General features: G+C 42.2%; 1 protein-coding gene across 2 annotated transcripts in view; it reads left to right on the plus strand.

Moving 5' to 3' along the window:
- The window catches only part of PRKCH (protein kinase C eta), a 232,515-nt gene that overhangs the window by 7,053 nt on the left and 204,594 nt on the right, over positions 1-20,868 (plus strand). Inside the window, exon 1 of one of the 2 annotated variants that reach the window (XM_047861892.1) lies at positions 14,175-14,923. The exons of the other annotated variant lie outside the window; for it this stretch is intronic. Coding sequence (XP_047717848.1) covers positions 14,819-14,923 — 105 coding nt within the window. The 5' untranslated portion in view covers positions 14,175-14,818. Of the gene's footprint in view, positions 1-14,174; positions 14,924-20,868 lie in introns of those variants that run through there. 2 annotated transcript variants of the gene reach the window in all.

Here is a 20,868-nt window from a genome sequence, read left to right on the forward strand (position 1 = left end):
CAGTGTATGAGGGTTTCCTTTTCTCCACATCCTTGTCAACACTTGTTATCTCTTGTCTTTTTGATAATAGACATTCTGACTAGTGTGAGATATCTCATTGTGGTTTTGATTTAGATTTCTCTCATGATTAGTGATGTTGAGCATCTCTTCATGTGTCTGTTGAACAGGTGAGTGACTAATGAATTGTGTACCCATACAATGGAATACTAGTAAGTAATAAAAAGTGATGAACTATTCATATAGGCAACAATATGAATGAATCTCAACATAATTTACATTGAGTGAAAGATTCCAGACAAAAAGGGGTATATACTGTATGATTTCATTTATGCAGAATTCTAGGAAATGAAAACCAGTTTGTAGTGATAGGAGGCAGATCAGTGGTTGCTTGGGAATGGGGGAGGGAGGTGTGGGAGGGATGGGCTGCAAACACACAAGGAAAATTTTGAGGGAGATGAATGTATTTATTATTTTGATTGTGGTGATGGTTTCATAGTTATATCTGCTTGTGTCCAAGCTCATCAAATGGTTCACTTTCAAGGGTGTACATATTACTGTATGACAGTTATACTTCAGTAAAGCTGTAGGGGAAAAAACAATGAGGATTTTACCAAAGACGTTAAATAAGTGACCGAATGAGGTTTGAGCCAAGGCTGACTCTTGAAAACTCCATTGCCTCTTCAGTGCAGAAAATATTTATCAGCGTAAGCGCATACCAAATTCATTAAATATAGTTTCTGATTTTTTGGACGTAGTCTCATTCTCTAATTCACTGTCCGTTTCCTTTTCTGGTTCTTCTAGAACTGGCTGGTTTTGCACAATTTCTTGGATTTCTGAAAACTGAAAGTTTGTCTCCATTAAAACTTTATTTCCGTCCTTCGTGTATTTTCTCTTCATTTGCTGACTGTCCAAATGGGTACCAGAAGCTAATACTTATTTCAGAACATGGGGAAATGGGGGGAGGCCGGAGGAGCTGGAGGCTGCGTCATGGAAAGACCTTGGCATCCCCTCAGGAAGGAAGGACCTGCTTGGCGGGATCTCAGGCTGTTTTCCTCCTTCACCCCTCCTGAAGACATTATGTTCCCTGCAGCACTGGAAGGCTGCTTTTCTCTGAACTTCTCTCAGTGAGATACCTTTTGGTAGTCCTGTCAGGCGAAGCAGCTAGGTTACCACTGGACAATTAGTGCTTACCTTTTCCCCTGATTTCTGGATCCAGGTATATGAATTGATAGCACGTAAATTCTTCCAGATTCATTGCCTAGCGGTTCACTCTCTTTTGTACTTTGCAGGGCAACTATTTATTCTAACAGTTATTTCTTTCTGAGCCAGATGGCCAGGAGTGTCCAACATTAACTCACAGTGGTGATGGGAAAAACATATTTTAGCTTCTCTAGGGAGCTTTGTCCCAGTGTACACGAATTGTATTGGATATATCGTGTCTTCAGTTTCTTTGTAAGAATTTTGCTGCAGTGAAGCTGGCTGCTTCTCATCACACAGGTTGTAGCTCAGAAGTCCCCCCACCCCCACCCCACAGAGAGCATTTTCATGACCACATTATTATCTTTTCATCCTTCGTCGCACTCATCACTCTCTGAGATTGTTTTATTAATTTCCTTATTACACCTTCCTCCTTTAGAGTATAAACACCGTGAGAGCAGGAATTTCTCTTCCTTTATTCACTGTTCTAACCCAAGCATCTGGAGCCATGTTCCGTAGAGTAGGCGCTAAACATTTCTCAAAAGAATAAATTGCTTAAATGTGATTTTGGAGCAAGTCGAGTATAAGTACTTTGGGAACATCTATAAACAGTTGATTGATCTTTCAAAAAGAAATAAAATTGGGCAGTGACCAATTTTTACAATTATTACCGTGTCCCTTTTTAAAAATCAATTGATGATGTATCAATATATACTTGAAATATTGGGCTGCCCCTTTTATGCCCTTTGAATATGGTTAATAGATTCAAAACACCATGTGAAAAATTCCTTGCTTTTGCATAAATTTAAAAAACTGTGACTTTTAAGTCTGTTAATAGGTTGTTATTTCTTTCACTGGTAATTTGCGAGCCCAACGTGTTAAATTTGGGGCCGAAGCAAGAAATAAGCCTTCAACCTTGGAGAGTTAATGAGGTTGGTGGGCAGAGTATGAATCATTTCATCTTACGTAACTCTTTTGGTATCTAGCAGGTGTTCAGATTGATGATTCGTCATGATAGTAAAAGTGCAGTATATTTTTATGAGATGGGTAGCATTTACTTAGAGAGGTGCCTTGGATTTTCTGCAGTCTCTTTTCTATTTTTTGAAACAATTGGCTAGATCAGGTTCTCCTTTTATGTTAGCTGCTTAGCTCTCTTTTATTAGAATATGAGAAAATTGAGGCCTGAGTGAAAACTCAGGGCCTTGACCACTCTTTTCCACTCTTAATACTGCTGTATCCAAAATGAGTTTTCTCCATTGCCAAGCTGGTAGTCATTCCTTTACTTAATATCTTCAGTGGTTGCCCGTGCTCTTGGATAAAGCACACATCTTTAAGATGTATAGATTGTTCTCCATGATCCAGGCCCTGGTTTCCTCCTGCACCTTATTGCTCACCTCTGTGCAACCCACACTCTGCTCCAGTCACGTCTTTCATCCTCAAGGCTGCCTGTTAATTCCCACCTATGCCTCAGGTCTCACTGTAGATATCACTCACCCAGAAAACTTTTCCTGACATGCCAAGTCTGGGTTCTCCTCCTTAGTGTTCCCTCAGCATCCTGGGATCTCCATTGCCCATCCTCCCCTCCATCCCGAAAGAATGGCTGTAAGAATGGATTGGGCTCTCGTGGAAATGTGTGATATTGGTCAGAAGGAGTTCAGGGTGTAATAGTATGGGTGATTAACTAGGATTTATCTCCCCTGCTCCTGGGGAGTAGAGTAGTACTCTAACAGACTATTATATTACATGTGTCTGTATGAAATGCCAAGCCGTAGGTGAGTCTTCATCCACCATTGGGTTTGTCCTATGTTCTGGGCACTGTGCCCTACCCTGAAAGGGAAGTGGACAAGACAGACATGGCCCCTTCCTTCGTAGGCCCTGGAGTTTTAAGGGGGAGAGACATTGGAGGAGAAAACCGGCAAGCAGGAAATTTCAGAAAGGAAGTACTAAGTTACTGTGGACACGTGGTTTGAGGTAATCATGAGAGCCATTTTTCTGGAGGGAAAACAGCTGATTTTAAAGCCCCAGCACAGATAGCCACAGGCCTACTTCAATGAAATGACTGTGAAATATCATTCCTCAAAAGAAAAGGAACTTTTGACCTGACAGTGCTTTCCCAGAGAGACATCACAGGTGCCCTTTTGAAAGGTAAATGTTCTCGACCCATTAGAAGTGTTTCCATCTTTGGAAAGTGACAAAGTTGCCATGCCTGTGAACAGATGGCCTGACCCGAAAGAACCCTGGACTCCCAAAGGCGGACAACAGTGACACCTTATGTGAACCAGTAAATGCCTTAAGCTTTGTGCAGATAGTAAAAGAATCATAGATGTTGAAGCAGGAGGATTATCTGGTTCAGGACAACAACAAAAAGCCTGCCAATGAATTCATTTAGCAGGGTGTTTTTAATGTTGAGTCTGAAGATCTTTATTTAGTTTTGTGGTCCTCCAGTTTGCCAGACCCCACCACTCCCTGAAGAACTGGCCCTCTTCACTCATCACCTGCTTGGGTCTGGAGGTTTTTGAGTTTTTGACAACTACTGTAGCTCAAGCCTTTGTTTTCAGAATGTGGGAACCAAAGCTATAGCCAAAACATTACTGTTGCCCTAGTTCACGTGATGTGTGACCCACACATGCTCATACTTGTAATGTAAATATGTAGATATATTTACTTAGATTTATTTAGATGTGTATTAATTTAGTTATGAATACATTAAGTTAGATTTATATTTATTTAGTTATTGACATCTATATGTTTGTGTCCTAAAATTTTAGAGGAACTTGGCTTATTAGTAAATATAAATATTTAAATCTAAAAATATTAGGAGTTAACTTTAACTGGATATCAGTATTATATTAACTTCCCAGTTAAAAAAAAATCCCTCGGGGCACCTGGGTGGCGCAGTCGGTTAAGCGTCCGACTTCAGCCAGGTCACGATCTTGCGGTCCGTGAGTTCGAGCCCCGTGTCGGGCTCTGGGCTGATGGCTCAGAGCCTGGAGCCTGTTTCCGACTCTGTGTCTCCCTCTCTCTCTGCCCCTCCCCGTTCATGCTCTGTCTCTCTCTGTCCCAAAAATAAATAAACGTTGGGAAAAAAAATTAAAAAAAAAAATAAATCCCTCTTTGTATTTCATTCCACATCTCCCAGCAATGTATAAGTGCGGGGCTGTACTGGGAGTCAGGAGAGTGGGGTTCAGGGTGTGGCTTTGTCATCTGTCAGCTGTGACCTTAGGCAAGCCTGTGTGTACCAGGGTCTCAGTTCCCTGGTTTAGATCATACAGAGGTTACACTAGAATGTCTTGAAGGACCCTTCCATCCGTAAAGCCTCTGCCTCCTCTGTGTTTAGGCAGTTACATCATTTCTTCTCGTTTGGGGTGACTGGTTGGGTGTTAAGCAGTCAAAAACTTTGATACTAACTTGATCAAAGTTAGTAACTCCTAAGAATTGAATTGGTCCAAATCTAAATTGCTCAGGCTTGAAGAGGATGTAGCACATGTCTAAATGACTTTTAGCATTGTTAGTGATGTTGGTGTTATTTCCCTGGTTTAGAATCAGCCTTAAGGAATTACAGTGGGTCCTCATTTCAAGACATGCAGTTATCTTTCTTGATTTACACTAATGGGCTCCTTGTCCTATAGGGTGGTTGTAAGTTATGTCCCTGTTACTTGTTTTCAGAGAGAGACTGAGAATCCCACTGTTTGAGCTTTTGCTGGAAGCCATTCTCACTAGCATGGTAATTAATGTTTTGTAGTCACAACATGTCTGTAGCCACCAGTCTATATATTCACCTTAGGTGATGACAAATACTATAAATCACTTGTAGAACAGACATTTTAATTAGATGGAGGAATGAGCCCAAGGGTATTGGCTATTGTAGTGCTTAAGCTATGTCAAAGAACTTTATGAGATGGGAAATTTTTGCTGAGAATCATGGTACTATCCAGGGTGATTTATCACGATTATTATTTTTAGTGTATTTCGGTAAAATACAGCAGCAATTGTCAAAGCACATAGAACTTTTTGTAGAAAGACCACTTAGTAGAGTGGTCAGTGTTTTTATTAAGTGCTGCCTTCTGCAGAATTCCTTCAATTTTACATAAGCTTTACCCTTGCATCTTACAGGGAGGAAAATGCCTAGAAGGTTTAGTTTGTGCTTGTGGGGAAAGAAAGAAAAGAAAAGAAAAGAAAAAAGAAAAGAAAGAGAAAGAAAGAAAAAGAAAGAAAGAAAGAAAGAAAGAAAGAAAGAAAGAAAGAAAGAGAAAGAAATAAAGAAAGAAAGAAAATTAAGAAATTTGCCAGAGGATACGGGCACTTGGGTGGATCAGTTAGTTAAGCTTCTGACTCTTGGTTTTGGCTTGGGTCATGATCTTGCGGTTCATGGGGTCTGCCCAGTATCAGTCTCTGTGCTGAACATGGAGCCTGCTATGGACCCTCTCTCTCTGCCCCTTCCCCACTAGTGAGCACTTTCTCTCAAAATAAGTAACAAAATTTAAAAAATTTGTCAGAGGATGGACAACAAGAGCCCATCATTATATTAATAAAATAAGTCATAGGGGGCCAGTGTGAGCATGTTCTAGACTCAGCCCCTGTTCTATAAATGCTTAAACCCAAACCCCAAAGCTGTATTTTCATTTGTAAGTCATATTTATCCCTTGTACTTGCATAGCACTGTTTCTATCTCCCTCTAATAGCACTTAAATATGATGTTGTACCTTGTCCTCACATGAGGCTTTGGTATCCTTGTGTGTGATGTCATGGGCCCCCTTCTTGTGGCCTCTTCCAGCATCAGAGTTATGTGGTTCTAGATATGGTTCCATTGGACAATGAAAGTTTTGCTTCCTTCTGAAATTTCTTCTGGAGACCGTGCTGCTGATACTCAGATTTGTTCTAAGCTCTGAAATTATTTTTGGAAGAGTGCACAAAGGTCATAAATATATTAGCATAATTCCTCAAACAGAATATATTTATTAATTTGTCAGGTGTGGATCTCTTAAATGCTTTATTATATTTTGCTGTTGTTCTATCATAGTATGGAAGAGTTGAGAACAAATTCTCAGCAGAAGCAGTGCTTCTGAAACTGGTTTTGAGTCCTTGACCCTTAGTGATGATGAAAGCTATGGATCCTGTTTCTAGAAGAATGCATATATGTGCATATTGACAATGTGCTGGGATCAGTGTCACCAGATTACTGGTCCCCAAAGCCTGATGGGGTTTCGAATTTAGAAACCCCCATTGGAAGATATAAAAAATAAGGCTTTTATTAATTTCTAATTCCCAGGGCATGGTTTTAATCTTTTCCCCTATATTTGAGGACATTTTTCACTTGAACTGATTATAGCAGACAATTAACTAGTTGAAAAGAAGAGCTATACATTTTAGAGAAAGCTATGTGCTTAAAAAATGTATTCTCACTTACTTTTGGCTCCTGGTAAAATATACTAGATGATGACCCATTTTAAGACTTATTTGGTTGTGTTATTTAGGTATTTTCAAAAGCCTCTATTTTTGAAGGGGTTTCTTTGAGGTTTGCCGTGGATGAAAAGTTAAAAAAAAAAACAAAACTAGGACAGTTTGAGTGACTTTGCTTGTATCTTTTGTTAATACCAACTTTTCCCCTATGAAAAGAGCTAGGATATATCTGTATACTTAAAACATTTGCCTTCTTTTTGAGCTGTGATGAGCATTATGGTGAATCACTGTGTTGGTCCAAGGCAAAATGATGAAATCAGGGATGTTGGTCTGCTGCTCTGGTCTTGTGACCCCTGGTCTCATATGGTCTGAGTCCCTCTGACCCAATAAGATTTTCTGATCTTCTCTTGAGTTTCAGCTCACCTCACTGACATGTTGGGAAGGGACCTGATGATGGTAGAAATTGAGCTGAGTGAAGGTTGTCTAGATTGCAGCCCCCTAGCTGGTTAGAAGTGAAGTTAGAATCTAGGTCTGAGGACTTGAATCCAAGATTCTTCCCCGGCATCACCGCAGTGTGTGGTGGGGGCAGCAGAAAAGCCATTCAACCATTCATAGATCTTTACTGAGCTCCTGCTATGTACCCAGGTCCATCTAGGAGATAGGGCAGAGAGCACAACACCCGGCATCTTGGCTCCCACAGAGCTTCCGTCCTAGCATGGAGAGGTAGATAATAAACAGGCAAACAGATCATTATGAAAATAACAAATGGTTGTTAGGTGCTCCCTGGAGAACTAAAACAGGGTGATGTGATGGAGTGTGACAGGATGACTGCTTTACCTAGAATGGACAGAGAAAGACTCACAGGGTGAGGGTGACGTTTTGGCCGAGACCTGAGTGATAAGCACCCAGCCAGCAGAGGGATCAGCTAAGGCAGAGGCCCAAAGGTAGGAATAGGTTTGACATGTAGAGAAACAAAAAGGAGGTAATGGAAAGAGGGTAGACTTGGTATTACCAAGTTCAAGTTCGGTGCATTCCCCCAGTTCTGCTACAGTGAGAAGGTCCTTAATCTCTGACAGTTTTCTCCTCTGGAAAATGGTGTTAATGTTAGCTACCTTATAGGATTAATGTGAAGATTAGATGTAATAAATTAAAAGTGCCCAGCACCAAGTAGACCCTTAAGAAATATAGCTTTGATTACTTTTTTCTTTTGATAGCTTGGGTTACTTTTACTCTCCAAAGGATATTAATATTTTAACAAGAGCCTCTGAACATAATCATAATGGCCAAGGAAAGACATTCAGATGGTTGCATTTGAGACAATGGGGTGGTTATTTAAAAGTTTCCCGGGGATAGGGGATAGGGTAGGGTGCCCCTAAAGTGACACAGTAGTGTTTGCTTAACTCTATTTCCTTCAGCACCATATTTTCTTTCTTTCTTTCTTTCTTTCTTTCTTTCTTTCTTTCTTTCTTTCTTTCTTTCTTTCTTTCTTTCTTTCTAAGTTAATTTGTTTATTGTGAGAGAGAGAGAGAAAGAGAGCACATAAGTTGCAGTGGTGGGGGTGGGGGTGGGGGGAGGGGGGTAGAGAGAGGGAGAGAGAATCCCAAGCAGCTTCTGAGCCATCAGTGTGGAGCCCAACCAGGAGGGCTCAATCCCATGATCCATGAGATCATGACCGGAGCTGAAATCAAGAGTCAGATGCTTACCTGACTGAGCCACCCAGGTGCCCCTAACCCCATATTTTCTAAAGGAGAAAGAAAGCAAAGATTCTGAATTTAATTTCACATTTTTGTATTTCTGAATGATCTATTTATTTTCTGTAGACTCATACATATTAATGGAAAGTTTTAATTCTTAGAGGGATAGGATAATTATTACACTGTGGTCATATAACTGTTAAGGCCCCAAAGTGTTTCTCTTTTCTTTTCTTTTTACAAAACTGTAGACTTATGGATGAGAATTAATAAATAAGGTGCCAGTAATCATGAAATAAAACCTCAAAAATTATGAATAACTAGATACAGTTGATTCTGACCACTGAAAGCTTATTTGCTTTATTGACTATAATTTTGTGAATTAGCTCTGGATAGTTTTGCCTACTTGAGTAATTTTGGATAATGCCTATTTTGGCATCTCCTTGATCTCCAGAGTATCTCTGACCTTCCCTTCAATATCCGTTTGGTCTGTGTTTCGTGTAAAAAGATACATTAGCCTTTGCCTAAGCCACATAAATTAGGATACAGGATCTACAATTACAGAGTAATAGTACAAAGTACAGGCTTTGAGGAATATTTATTGGACAACTACCATAATTATCAATGCATCATAGTGTGATGGTTGGGTGTCAGCCAGATTGGGGTTCAACTATTAGTTCTGCCTCTCATTAGCAGAGGCCATTCAACCTCTGCGAGCTCCAGCTTTCTCACCCTAAGATAGCACCTACCTCCCAGGCGTATGTGAGAATACAGTGAGGACTTACGTAAACCATCAAGCACAGCGTGTGACATGTAGCACTGCAGAAAATTATCACTGTCACCATAACCACCCCCACCATACCTGCCAGTGCTTAAATAATGAAGTCGCAGGCCCAGCTTTTTCTGAAATCAACTCCGAAAAAAAGAAGACGTTTATTTACGTAGATGTTTAGAGTTTTTAGTTTTAGGGGATTTAGAATTTGGAGTTTTGAGAATTTTAGAAGGGATTTTTGAGTCCAGCCTTCTTACTCTTTTTGCTTTTTATTTAAGATTCTGGAGGGTAAATCAATAAGATGTTCACTGATGGAAGAGGAGATGGCTTCTTTGCCCTGGAATCCTAGGGATTTGGAGTAAATTCTGTACATACGCCCACTCTGAAAGATGTAGCAAGGAATCTGGGGAAATGAAACTGGAAATGCTATAGCTACCATATTGGCCAAAGTTAGTTTATGCAAAGCCTTGAACTTGAGTCTGCTGGCTTGCTCATTTGATGTTGGACAGATAGAAGAGTCTGAGTTAGTGTGAATAATACATCAGAAGGAAGTAAAGTTGTAATATTTGGTTGCAAAGGATTGAAGGAGCCCTTTCAAAAGCTGAAGTGAGCATTTTTATAACTGTAGTTAAGGGAAATGATGATAAATAGCCTCTTTCAGTTGGCATTGAAAGATGTTTCCTTGATTTAAGTTGGAACATATAATGCTCATCATTGGATGTAAATTTTTCTTTCATGCTTTCAGGGAGGAAAACTATACTTAAAAAAATTTTTTTAAATGTTTTTATTTATTTTTGAGACAGAGAGAGACAGAGCATGAGCAGGGGAGGAGCAGAGAGAGGGGGAGACACGGAATCCGAAGCAGGTTCCAGGCTCTGAGCTGTCAGTACAGATCCCGATGCGGGGCTCAAACCCATGGACTGTGAGATCATGACCTGAGCCAAAGTCGGACGCCCAACCGACTGAGCCACCCAGGCACCCCTAAAAATGCATCATTTCAACTTGCAATTTATGGATGAAATCAAGGGTACCAACAATTTTGGTTTGCAGAAAAACATGAAGTCCCCTTCCCCTGCATTGACTCATTTTCAAGGTGATTTGGTACAGTTTTAGCTGTTGACTGGCTACTTGTATTGGGTTCTAGCTCCTTCACAGTTGATTTTAAGTTTGAGGTTTCTGATGTATGCATATTTAATTTTCAGAACAGAAGTTTCATTTGCTCCATAGTAAGGCCCAACAGTGTTTGCACAGATGTTAGCACAGCCTTGGTTTTGGGTATTCAGAAGCCTTAGTTGCCTCTTTGGCTGTGCAGAGAATATATTGTTTCTGAGTCTCCGTGCTGGGCCTCCTCACTATCTTATCATGCACATCCTGTACTCAAGTTGTGGTTGTATTGATTTGCTGGGGTGCTGCTGTTGCAACTGTCTGGGGGTGAATGAGAATGTGTTTGTGGGTGTCTGCCCTCGCTTCAAGCTGACCTGCTACTTTCTGCCCAGTGGTACCACTCTCTGTGTGAGGGCCTCCCTCAGAGACCCTCAGCCTACCCCCAGTCCCTGGCCAAGTGCCCTGAGTGTGATAGGGATTCAGGAAACATTTGTAGAATGAAGAAATTCCTCATCGTTTTCATGTCTGGAGTCTGATTCAGGCTTCAAACATTGTCATTCATTTTTGCTAAAAGATTTTGTCTTTTAAAAATTCGTATTTCAGATAGAGACATTAAAACTTTGTGTGTGTGTATGTGTGTGTATGTGAGAGAGAGAGAGAGAGACAGAGACAGAGACAGAGACAGAGACAGAGACAAAGAGACAGAGACAGAGAGAGACAGAGACAGAGAGTTTAAGAGCAGCCTCAGGAGTAGTTAAGAGAGAAGGAATGTGCCAGCATGATTTTTATTCTCTTTGTTATTTAAATAAATGTAAAAGGTGTGTGCAAGAATAGCTGAATCCCAGGTTCCCCAAAGAAAATGTTAACTTGTTGAGGTGATAAGAGATGGTTTTCAAAATAGGAAGAACTGGAAGGCTTAGACTATCTTCCGGTACACATATGTCAGGAATATATTTATGACTGCCCGTCCGCCCTTGGTGAGAACAGGACACCAACAAGGGACATAAACTAGGACATGGTTTAACTGTGACCTTGAAGTGATAGTCGCCTTTTAAGCTTCTTTTTTGCCTTCAAATGTCCTGTTCTGGCAAAGTAAATAAGGGACCCCTGAAGTTGCTTCATTATGACTCTATAGTGTGCGTTTTCCTCTCTGAAATGAATTTCTCACAGCTCGTTGCTGACTCCTGCTGTAACTTGGTCCTGTTGAACTTGTGCATGTAGGATTCTGTTTTAAAGCAGGAAAAATCATGATTCTGAAATTGTTCATGTCAAGATATTGATCGAGGCTTTCCATTACTATCGTTTCCATTAAAACTTTGAAGTCCAGTTACTCAGTGACAGTCCGGCTTCAGCAAAGTTCACATGACAAGGAAGAAACCCATGGGGAGAATTGGCAGAATGAATAATAAAGTGTCACTTTATTTATTTAGTGTCACTCTCTTCAAGCTCCCCCTCTTCCTCTTAGCCGGACTCTTGCTTTCTTCCTTGTCTCCTCCTTGGCCCATTATTTGGAAGAGCTCAGGTTAGTCAGTTATAACCAGGGAGAGCCTGTTTGTGTCCCAGCACCCAGATCATTCTCTGTAGGCAAGTACACCCATGTCCCGAGAAAACTGAAGCTGATGGAGTGAACTTCCACTCCCACCTGTGACATGTCCCCTCTGGCCCTGCTTTCCCTTGCAGGCAGACTTGGGGTGAGGTGAGCTTGCTGTTGGGGCCCATGCCTCCAACTGCCTTGTTGGGGTCTTCTCCATGTCTTTCCTGGGTCAGGTGTTCCCTGTCCCATACCTTCATCCTCTCCCTTCCTCTGACACCTTCCCTTTTAGAAAGAGGCCCAAATCTCCCTAAACACTCAGCCTTCCCAGCTCCAACAGAACGAGCTGCACAGCCCTCCCGTGGCCTTGCTTGCTTCCCTTTTGAGGTGGGGCTCAGTGTCTCCCCTCATCTCTTCTCAGTTTGCATGGATACCACTCGGGCAAAGCCCGGGAATGACTATGCCATCATGTCACTTCTTATTTGTCTTGTTGACTGCTACTTTCTCCTTGAGGTTCTTTTGAATATTGGCATTTCCTGGGGTTTTGTCCTTATCGCTGTCTTCTTCACTTCAAATGATCTCTGCTTTCACAATCTTAACCATATTGTGCATATGCCAAGGACTTGCAATGCTTTGTCTCCCATTTTTGTCCCTGATCCCACTTCCCGCTTCTGCTTCTAGGACTGGGGCAGCTCAGGGCAAAGGGCTTTATACTCTGTCTCCATCAAACCTCACGACATCCCATGAGGCATGAACAGGTACCAGGCAGCTGCATGTTCTACCTGAGGAAACTGTGGCTTAGGGAGGTACCAGAACAAGTCCAAGGTCTCACATCTAGTATACTTGCTGGGAAGACCTATTTGGACATCCATGAGGCATCTCCAGGTCAACACTGTCCACAATTAAATATTCCATCTTTCCCCTTAACCTGCTCCTCTGTCTGTTTACTTGGAACTAGTCTCGGCATTGTTCAGTCCTCTAGGCATCATTGTGGAATTTTCTCTCTCTTACCCATTTCGCCATTTCTATCAATTGCCAAGTTCTGCTGAACCGACTCGCTAAATACTTGTTGAATCAATTTTTTCTTTTCCATCAGTACCACACCTGTTAGGCCCTTGTCCTATAGGTGGGTTATTGCAATAGCGTTGGAAGTAATCTCCATGAGTCAAATCTTGTTCCCTCAAGTCCACCTTCCACAGAGCTGCTTGGATGAGCTGTCCACAGCTCAAGCCTAACCTGTGTCCTGCTGGAAATCTTTTAAAGGCTTCCCATTGCCCATAAAGTTCAGGCTTCCTGGGAAGATTCCCAGGAGTCTGGCCTTGCCTACCTCCCCCGTTCTGTCTCCCACCTCTCCTCGTGTCCAGTTCAGGATGTACATACAAACAAGCAAGTTAGGTTTTCTTCTCCTCTTATTTAATTCACTTCATTTCCAGTGCATATTGGGTGAGGAGGGCAGGTATTCCTTTGTACCTTGCACCGAAGGCTTGTTATATAACAACGCTAGAAAAGATAAGAGGATGAAGGAGGTTACACAGAAAAAATATGTCACTCTCCTTGTAACTACAAACACACCCACTGACAGGCCTGAGCGTGCATATGCACATGCCAGGACGCTTCCATGTGTCAGCCGACAGCCTTCACTGAGCACCTGCTATGGACAGAGACTGTGTTAGGTGCTGGACGGGCAAAGTTCAAGTTGCTCCCCTTGGTGGTGGGGAAGACAGCACAAGCCCACTGTTCCATCGGAGAGTAGCTGAGTTTAGGAATAGAGATGTCTGCGGTAATAAAAATGAATGTTAGGGATTGCAAACCTGGGCATTGAGAAAGGACTTTCTGGAGGAGGTGATATTTGAGTTCAGTGTTCAGGGTAAGTCAGTATTAACTAGGTTTGAGGTGGTACAAATACCTTTCTCCATTTCCCCCTTGGAAATTGGTATTTTTCCCCATGGAATTTTTATCTGTATGGGTCATTTTACACAGAGCTACAATACTTTTTTTTTTTTTTTAATATTTTTAAATATTTATTTATTTTGAGAGAGAGTGTGTGAGAGTGCGGGGGAAGGGTAGAGAGAGGAGAGAGAGATCCCCAAGTAGGCTCAGCGCTGTCAGTGCGGAGTCTGACCCGGGGCTCAAACTCAAACTGCGAGATCATGAGCTGAAATCAAGAGTCGAATGCTTAACTGACTGAGGGGGGCTAACAATACTTAAGTGCTTTTTATTTTTTTTTAATTTTTTTTAACGTTTTATTTATTTTTGAAACAGAGAGAGACAGAGCACGAACGGGGGAGGGGCAGAGAGAGAGGGAGACACAGAATCGGAAGCAGGCTCCAGGCTCTGAGCCATCAGCCCAGAGCCCCATGCGGGGCTCGAACTCACGGACTGCGAGATCGTGACCTGAGCCGAAGTCGGACGCCCAACCGATGGAGCCACCCAGGCGCCCCGACTTCAGTGCTTTTTAAAAGCAAATTGTTCCTGGTTCATTCTATTGACAGGAACACAGTTCATGACGGTAGGGGGATTGTCTTGGTCTGTTCTCATTTATTCTCAGTGCGTGTCCCCTGATAGGTGCTGAATAAATGGTTGAATTGGATGCCTTGGGGTGAGGGGTGAGAAAAGGTTCTCCTCTTTACACCGGAGGTGGTAAAAGTCAGTGTGATGTTGAGACTCGTCTGGGGGTGGCCCTGTGGTCGTAAGCTTGGTGGCTTGCCCCTGTAGTAGAACTGGGCTATCTCATGGGAGGGGCAGAGTGTGGTCTAGATGTCCAGCTGTCTTCTGAACACGAGTGCCAAACTCATTTGCAGGTGGAGGGCGTGCCCTTTTAAAGGCTAACCCAGTAATTAAATTCAAGCAGAAGGTTGCTGAAGGTGGAGCCAACTCATTTATTAGCATATAATATGATCAACCTAACTCATATAAACGTAGCTTATTGTGGTTTGTCCTTTCCTAGCTGCAGAAGAGCCTTGGAGAGATGCCCTTGATTATGAGTTAGTCAATGAGCTGCTGCTGCTTGAAGATCTGAAGATACCAGGATATGTCATATCTGCAGGTTTTGTGCTTTAATTAGCGAAAGAGTTTCAGCTTCACGTATGTGACGTTAATATTTATTCTTGGCTTAGGCTCTGAATGTTCCGCCCCAGACCCACCATTCTGCTGGACTCCATCACGATGCACTGTTGGTGCAAAGCCTTTGTTTTTTCAGGGGCCTGTTTCCACCAGAAGAATTGCACTGTAAGTGTTTCCACAGGAACTCTGCCCTTCACCACTGTCATTGTTGTGGCTGCATGGCAGAACCCACAGGGTGGAGGTGTCTTAGCCCTCGTTGAAAATGCAACAGATCTTTCCATCTCTCACTGCACATTTTCCAGTGTGTTCTGGTCCAGTGTGAAGTCTTAAAGCCAGGTTTACCGATTACCACATAAGAACTGATCGTTAGATGTCTTAAATGATCTGTTGAAGACTAGCATTCAGAAAAGTCACTTAGAATTTCTCTACCAGCTGACCTTAAACAATGCCCTGTAGAAGCTGCTTGTGAAGGTCCAGGAACTGGGTAGCATCACTTCAAGGCAGAGAAGCTTTACCTCTGACTGAAGCAGTAGCTTCTCCGTGGATCAGCAGATACTGTTCCAAATGAATCTGTGGTTCCTCTTGCACAGGCTTCTTGCCTTTACTTTGTTTCTGAGTGCCTGCTTTTTTTCTGGCTTTACTTTTTTTCTGAGTGGCCCGGAACAGTCCACTGTTAACTGTGCTTTGTGTTTATTGCCTGGTTGGTGTTTACAGTGGAGCAGTCCCCACAGTAGTCTGGTTATTCGGATTGATAAGTGAAAGGAATGGCTCAGAGATTAGTGTATTATCTGGAGAAAGGTTTAACATTAACTTCAATTAGGAAATTAATGAATCTCCAATGATTATAGCCTGAGGGAGAGATCTTCCAATAGAATGGCCCTTTAGAGAAATAGTGACCAGCTCATTGCAAAAGACACTAGGCGGGATAGAGAAGACTTCTGTGTTAAGACTGGTCAACTTCTCTTAGAAAACCATGCAAAGACTACCCTATAAGGAAAAGAGGGTCTTAAATTTTATTGGTGGGATTTTCATTCGTTCTGGAGCTGTGATAAAATAAGAACTAGGCAATACAGGGAAGAGAGACAGGTTTCCTTAGACGTTTATTTCAAACACAGAACATGTATCTAATGTGCACTGAAAAGTATTTTTATCTAAATGTAGTACCTGGCCACTTTTTGTAATCAAGCAGTATTTTGAGTAATAGTCATTGCTTGACTAAAGCGTGTGACACATAGTGAAAGTACAAAAGTTGATTAAAAAATAAAAAGAGTTTTGCCTATAGCTCTGTTAGACTGAAATGGGTGGAATCCTATTTGGTGTCAAGGAAACAGAGCAGGATTGTCTAGAACAGGGGTTTTCCAGGTCCCCATCTTCTGTGTGGAAGCAGAGCCTGACTCCTTGGCTTTCTCCTGGGCTTAGGATCCTGAGAGGTTTTTGTGTTTTTTTTTTTCTTTAAATTCTTTTTTTAATTCGTAAAGTGAATTGACATACAGTGTTATACTAGTTTCAGCTGTACAGTATGTTGATTTCACAATTCTGTACATTACTTAGTACTCACCATGGTAAGTGTCCACACTGTACAACATGTTATAATAACTATATTCCTTATGCTGTACTTTTCATCTTTGTGACTTGTTTTATAACTAGAAGTTTGTACCTCTTAATCGCCTTTGTTGATCTCATCCCTCCCTATCCACTTCTGGCAACCACCAGTTTCTTCTCTGTATTTGAGAGCGGTTTTTCATTTGTTTTGTTTTGTTTTTTTAGATTCCACATGTAAGTGTAATCACACAGCATTTGTCATTCTCTGTCTGACTTATTTCACTTAGTAGAGTACCCTCTAGGTCCATCCATGTTGTTGCAAATACCATTCTTTTTTATGACTGAGTGGTATTCCATCTGACGGTTCTTAAGTGTAACTCTTCTAACCCCAGAATCTTGTCACCTTCATGCTGCACAGGTATTTTATGCACGGTGGCTCTTCTGGATGGTGACTTCTACTTCTAGCAATCTCCTCTCATGATCCTAAAATTATGTTAGTATACCTTTGGAGCACCATTGAATTTGCCACGTGAGGGACACAGCTTGCTTGTGGGCTTGGGACGGAAGAGGCATAGCCTTGGTTCTGGCCATTGGTGAAGTGAGAGATCTCTGAAATTCTCCCAGCTCTTGAGAATTCTGATGTCATTCACGTCCACTGCCAGGATGGCTGCTCCATGACACTGGCTGCGTAAGAAGAAAAGGAAATAAATACGAGAGACCTAGCTTCGCTGAGCCCCTGGGAAGTAGGGCAGCAGTCAAGTGCAGTGGTGCCTGGCATTTCCCGGCCACGTCAGTACAGGTGTTTTGTGATGCAAATCAAAACAGGCAAAAGGGTCCACTCTGTGCCAGGCATTTCCACAAAAGGAAGCTGTTGTGTGACGCGTATAGCACACTTCAAGCAGGGATTTTAGTGGCCGATTTCATCTTTTCCCCCCTTTGGTGATTTGTTGCATGACGTGCTTAATGTTTGTAACTCAATTTCAAGAAAAAGAGCTGGTGGAAAGTGCCAGAAGGTTGCTGTGTGACCAAACCTGCTCTTTTCAGGGCTGCAGAGCCAGCTGTGAGGCCGTCAAATAGCTGCAGGTACAGCTTGGGGCAGCGCCTGGGTCTGTAATCAACAGGTTTGGCTGTCAATGAGATAGGTGGGGTGGTCACTTCCAGGTCTGCTCTGATGAACGTCCTGACCCTATTGATCTCTGCTTGGGTGAGTGTGTGTGTGTGTGTGTGTGTGTGTGTGTGTGTGTGTGTGACTTCTAGAAGTTCCTTCCGTGGCTTGTCTGTGTAACCTTCTGTTTTAATCAGATCCACATTTGCTAGCTCCTTAAAGCTCTAGGAACCAAGGAACCTTACTTACAAATCATCCAGGACAAATTTTTAAAATTTTAAATCCCCGTGACTGTCCTGCACTCCAGTTGAGTGATTGAGGCTAGACTGGAATTGCTTACCAACTATGTGGCTTTACATGACAGATTTTTGGCTTCTGCTTCAGAAGAATGACCTCAGACATGCTAAGGGCTCATTTCTGTCCTTGTCACTATACTAGGCCGCGTACTCATTCTCTCTCAGTTCCTTTTTCTAGTATATTTCCTCACAAATCGTTTTCCTGTTTCCACTATTTTTAGGGTAGCCAGTCCTAAGATACTCACACATAGACAATCTCCCCTCTCACCCCCTTTTCCAGAGAGCACGTTTGTGGAGCACCATCTCTCCCTAAAGTCTCTGTCACTTGGGGTCCCTTTGAAGCTGGCTTTTGTAAGAGTCTCTCCTTAATACTTAATTTCCCCAGACTGTGTAGGTATTAGACCTCAAGTAAAAAGGGAGGAGCTTACATGAGGTATCTAGTTAACGTTGACCACTATGCAGAAGTAGTATGTCGTTTGTATCTTTTCCTCGTCCGTGGACTAAAACTTGTAACATGTATTTATGGAGAGTAGATGGACAGAGCCTCCAACAGCAATTTGACGGTGATGGGAATCAAGTGTGCACTGTGCACGCTGAAGAGGACAGATGATCCTCCACCATGAGTCTCAACTTGTTCCTTCTAAGAGTTCTGCTACTGTGTCCAGAGGGGCAGAGAAGTGATAAACGGGGCGGGGAGATGGGGTAATGCCTAATCATCGTAGATACTCAGTAAGGGTTAATTAGGTGCCAGGTTGAGTGCTCACATGCGTTAACTCAGTCTGTTGTCAGAACACCTTGGAGATAGTATGTCTTCTCCTCTATTTGGGAGGCAGCGGAGGCCCAGAGAGGGTAAGACGCTTGCTTCGACTTAGTGATGGAGCTAGAGTTTGAGCATCTGCGTAGAGCCACCAGCCCCCATCATGCCCACTTCAGGTGATTGATAGGAGGCAAAACAAAAAACTGCAAGATGAACTCCCGTCTATTTGCCTTTTAAGGGTATCTATTTCTTAGTTCTGATAAAATGGGAGAGAAATTAGCAAGGGTTTAATTGTTTATAAGGCCCCAGAGAGGAAGGATGGATGTCTTCTGCTGTGTGTGATTCTACCGCAGGTGACAGGTCCTCAGATAGCACAGCGCTCCCCCAAATTAACGTTGGCAGCTTAGCAATTTAATGAGTGAAGTATCAAATGATCACAGAGCACAAATTTGATCTCTGGGGTTAACCTCCCTTCAAACACTGCACTTGCTATACTGGACACTTCTTTTATCTTTAACTGTGTGTTCTCTTAACTGAACAGTGAATTGCTAGGTAAAGGCACAGTTCAGTGTGTCAGCACAAGTGCACTGCATCACGTTTTGGATAGATTCTACAAACAGTAACAGGAGGTAGCCAGAGGCATTTCCCAGTGTTGGAGGCTGTAGCCCACACCAATGGCCTTTTTTCTCCTTTGAAGATAGTTTTAAAATTGGGAATGCAAGCTGGTGCAGCCACTCTGGAAAACAGTATGGAGGTTCCTCAAAAAACTAAAAATAGAACTACCTGATGACCCAGCAATTGCACTACTAGGTATTTATCCAAGAGATATGGGTGTGCTGTTTCGAACGGACACATGCACCCCCACGTTTATAGCAGCACTATCGACAATAGTCAAAGTATGGAAAGAGCTCAAATGTCCATCGATGGATGAATGGATAAAGAAGATGTGGTATGTATAAACACACACACACACACACACACACACACACACACACACACACACACACAGGAATATTACTCGGCAATCAAAAAGAATAAAATCTTGCCATTTACAACTATGTGGATGGAACTGGAGGGTATTATGCTAAGTGGAATTAGTCAGAGAAAGACAAATATCATGACTTCACTCATATGAGGATTTTAAGAGACAAAACAGATGAACATAAGGGAAGGGAAACAAAAATAATCTAAAAACAGGGAGGGGGACAAAACAGAAGAGACTCATAAATATGGAGAACAGAGGGTTACTGGAGGGGTTGTGGGAGGGGGGATGGGCTCAATGGGTAAGGGGCACTAAGGAATCTACTCCTGAAATCATTGTTGTGCTATATGCTAACTAACATGGATGTAAATTAAAAAAATAAAATTAAAAAAAATTAAAAAAAAGATAGTTTTAGATTAGCGATTAATTGGCCAATACGTTCACGACTTTGTTGAAGCAATTATTATGTGTCTGAGGTTATGTTAGACATGGAATTTGCAGAAATAAAGATAGGTTCTCTGCCCTCGAGGAGCTTATCTAGGGAAAACAGGTACATGAACACTTTTAGGGATCACATATTTTATTGTGTGTGTGATAAGACCTTGATGCAGAAGCCTGTAAAGGAATAAAACTTTCATGAGCCAAGCAAGTGAGAGCCAACACTGCCACTGCACATCTTTCTGCCTGTGTTTTGTGAACCGTTCTGTTAATGTGAGCTTGATTTAAAGTCTACCCTCAGTCCTGGACTTCAACCAAACAGCCATTATAGGAATGATCTTTGAAATGAGTTATTTTCCCTAAGCATTTAAGTTCTTCTCGTTTATCTTTCATTCCATCATTAGCGGATGACGTCAACGTTCTCACAAGTCGTGTTTAAGCATAGTTTAGGGATGGTGTAGGGGTATTTATTGAGTCTCTTTGAATTTGGTTGGCAAGAGGTGGGCTGGGGGGAGGGGGGAGGGAAGCCAGTAATAGGTATTCCTCAAACTGAAGGGATTTTGGTGAAAATTCTGAAGAGGCCGTCATTCTGCTGCTAATCTAAGGTGGTTTGATTTTGCCAAGGTAAAGAGAGAATACTGACTTAGTTACTTTTTAAAAATGCACCTGCCCTTTTTTTTTTTTGAGAGAGAGCGTGCGCAGACACACGCATGCACATACGCACACGTGAGGCGGGGAGGGGCAGAGGGAGAGGGAGAACCCACAGGCTCCAAGCCCAGCCTCCATCACGTCATGACCTGAGTGGAAATCAAAGAGTCAGACACTCAACCCACTGAGCAGGTGCTCCCAAAAATGCACCTACTTTTTATTTAACTATTTTCCCGGAGCCAGGGGGATAGGGTGTTGCGGTATAAATGACAATTTTGTACTGGTAGTATTTTTCTGATTATCTTCAAGGCTGCATGGAAAGCGTCCGTGCAGGTGTATTCA

This window comes from Prionailurus viverrinus, chromosome B3, assembly GCF_022837055.1.
Source record: "Prionailurus viverrinus isolate Anna chromosome B3, UM_Priviv_1.0, whole genome shotgun sequence".
In the NCBI taxonomy this organism is placed as follows: Eukaryota; Metazoa; Chordata; class Mammalia; order Carnivora; family Felidae; genus Prionailurus; species Prionailurus viverrinus.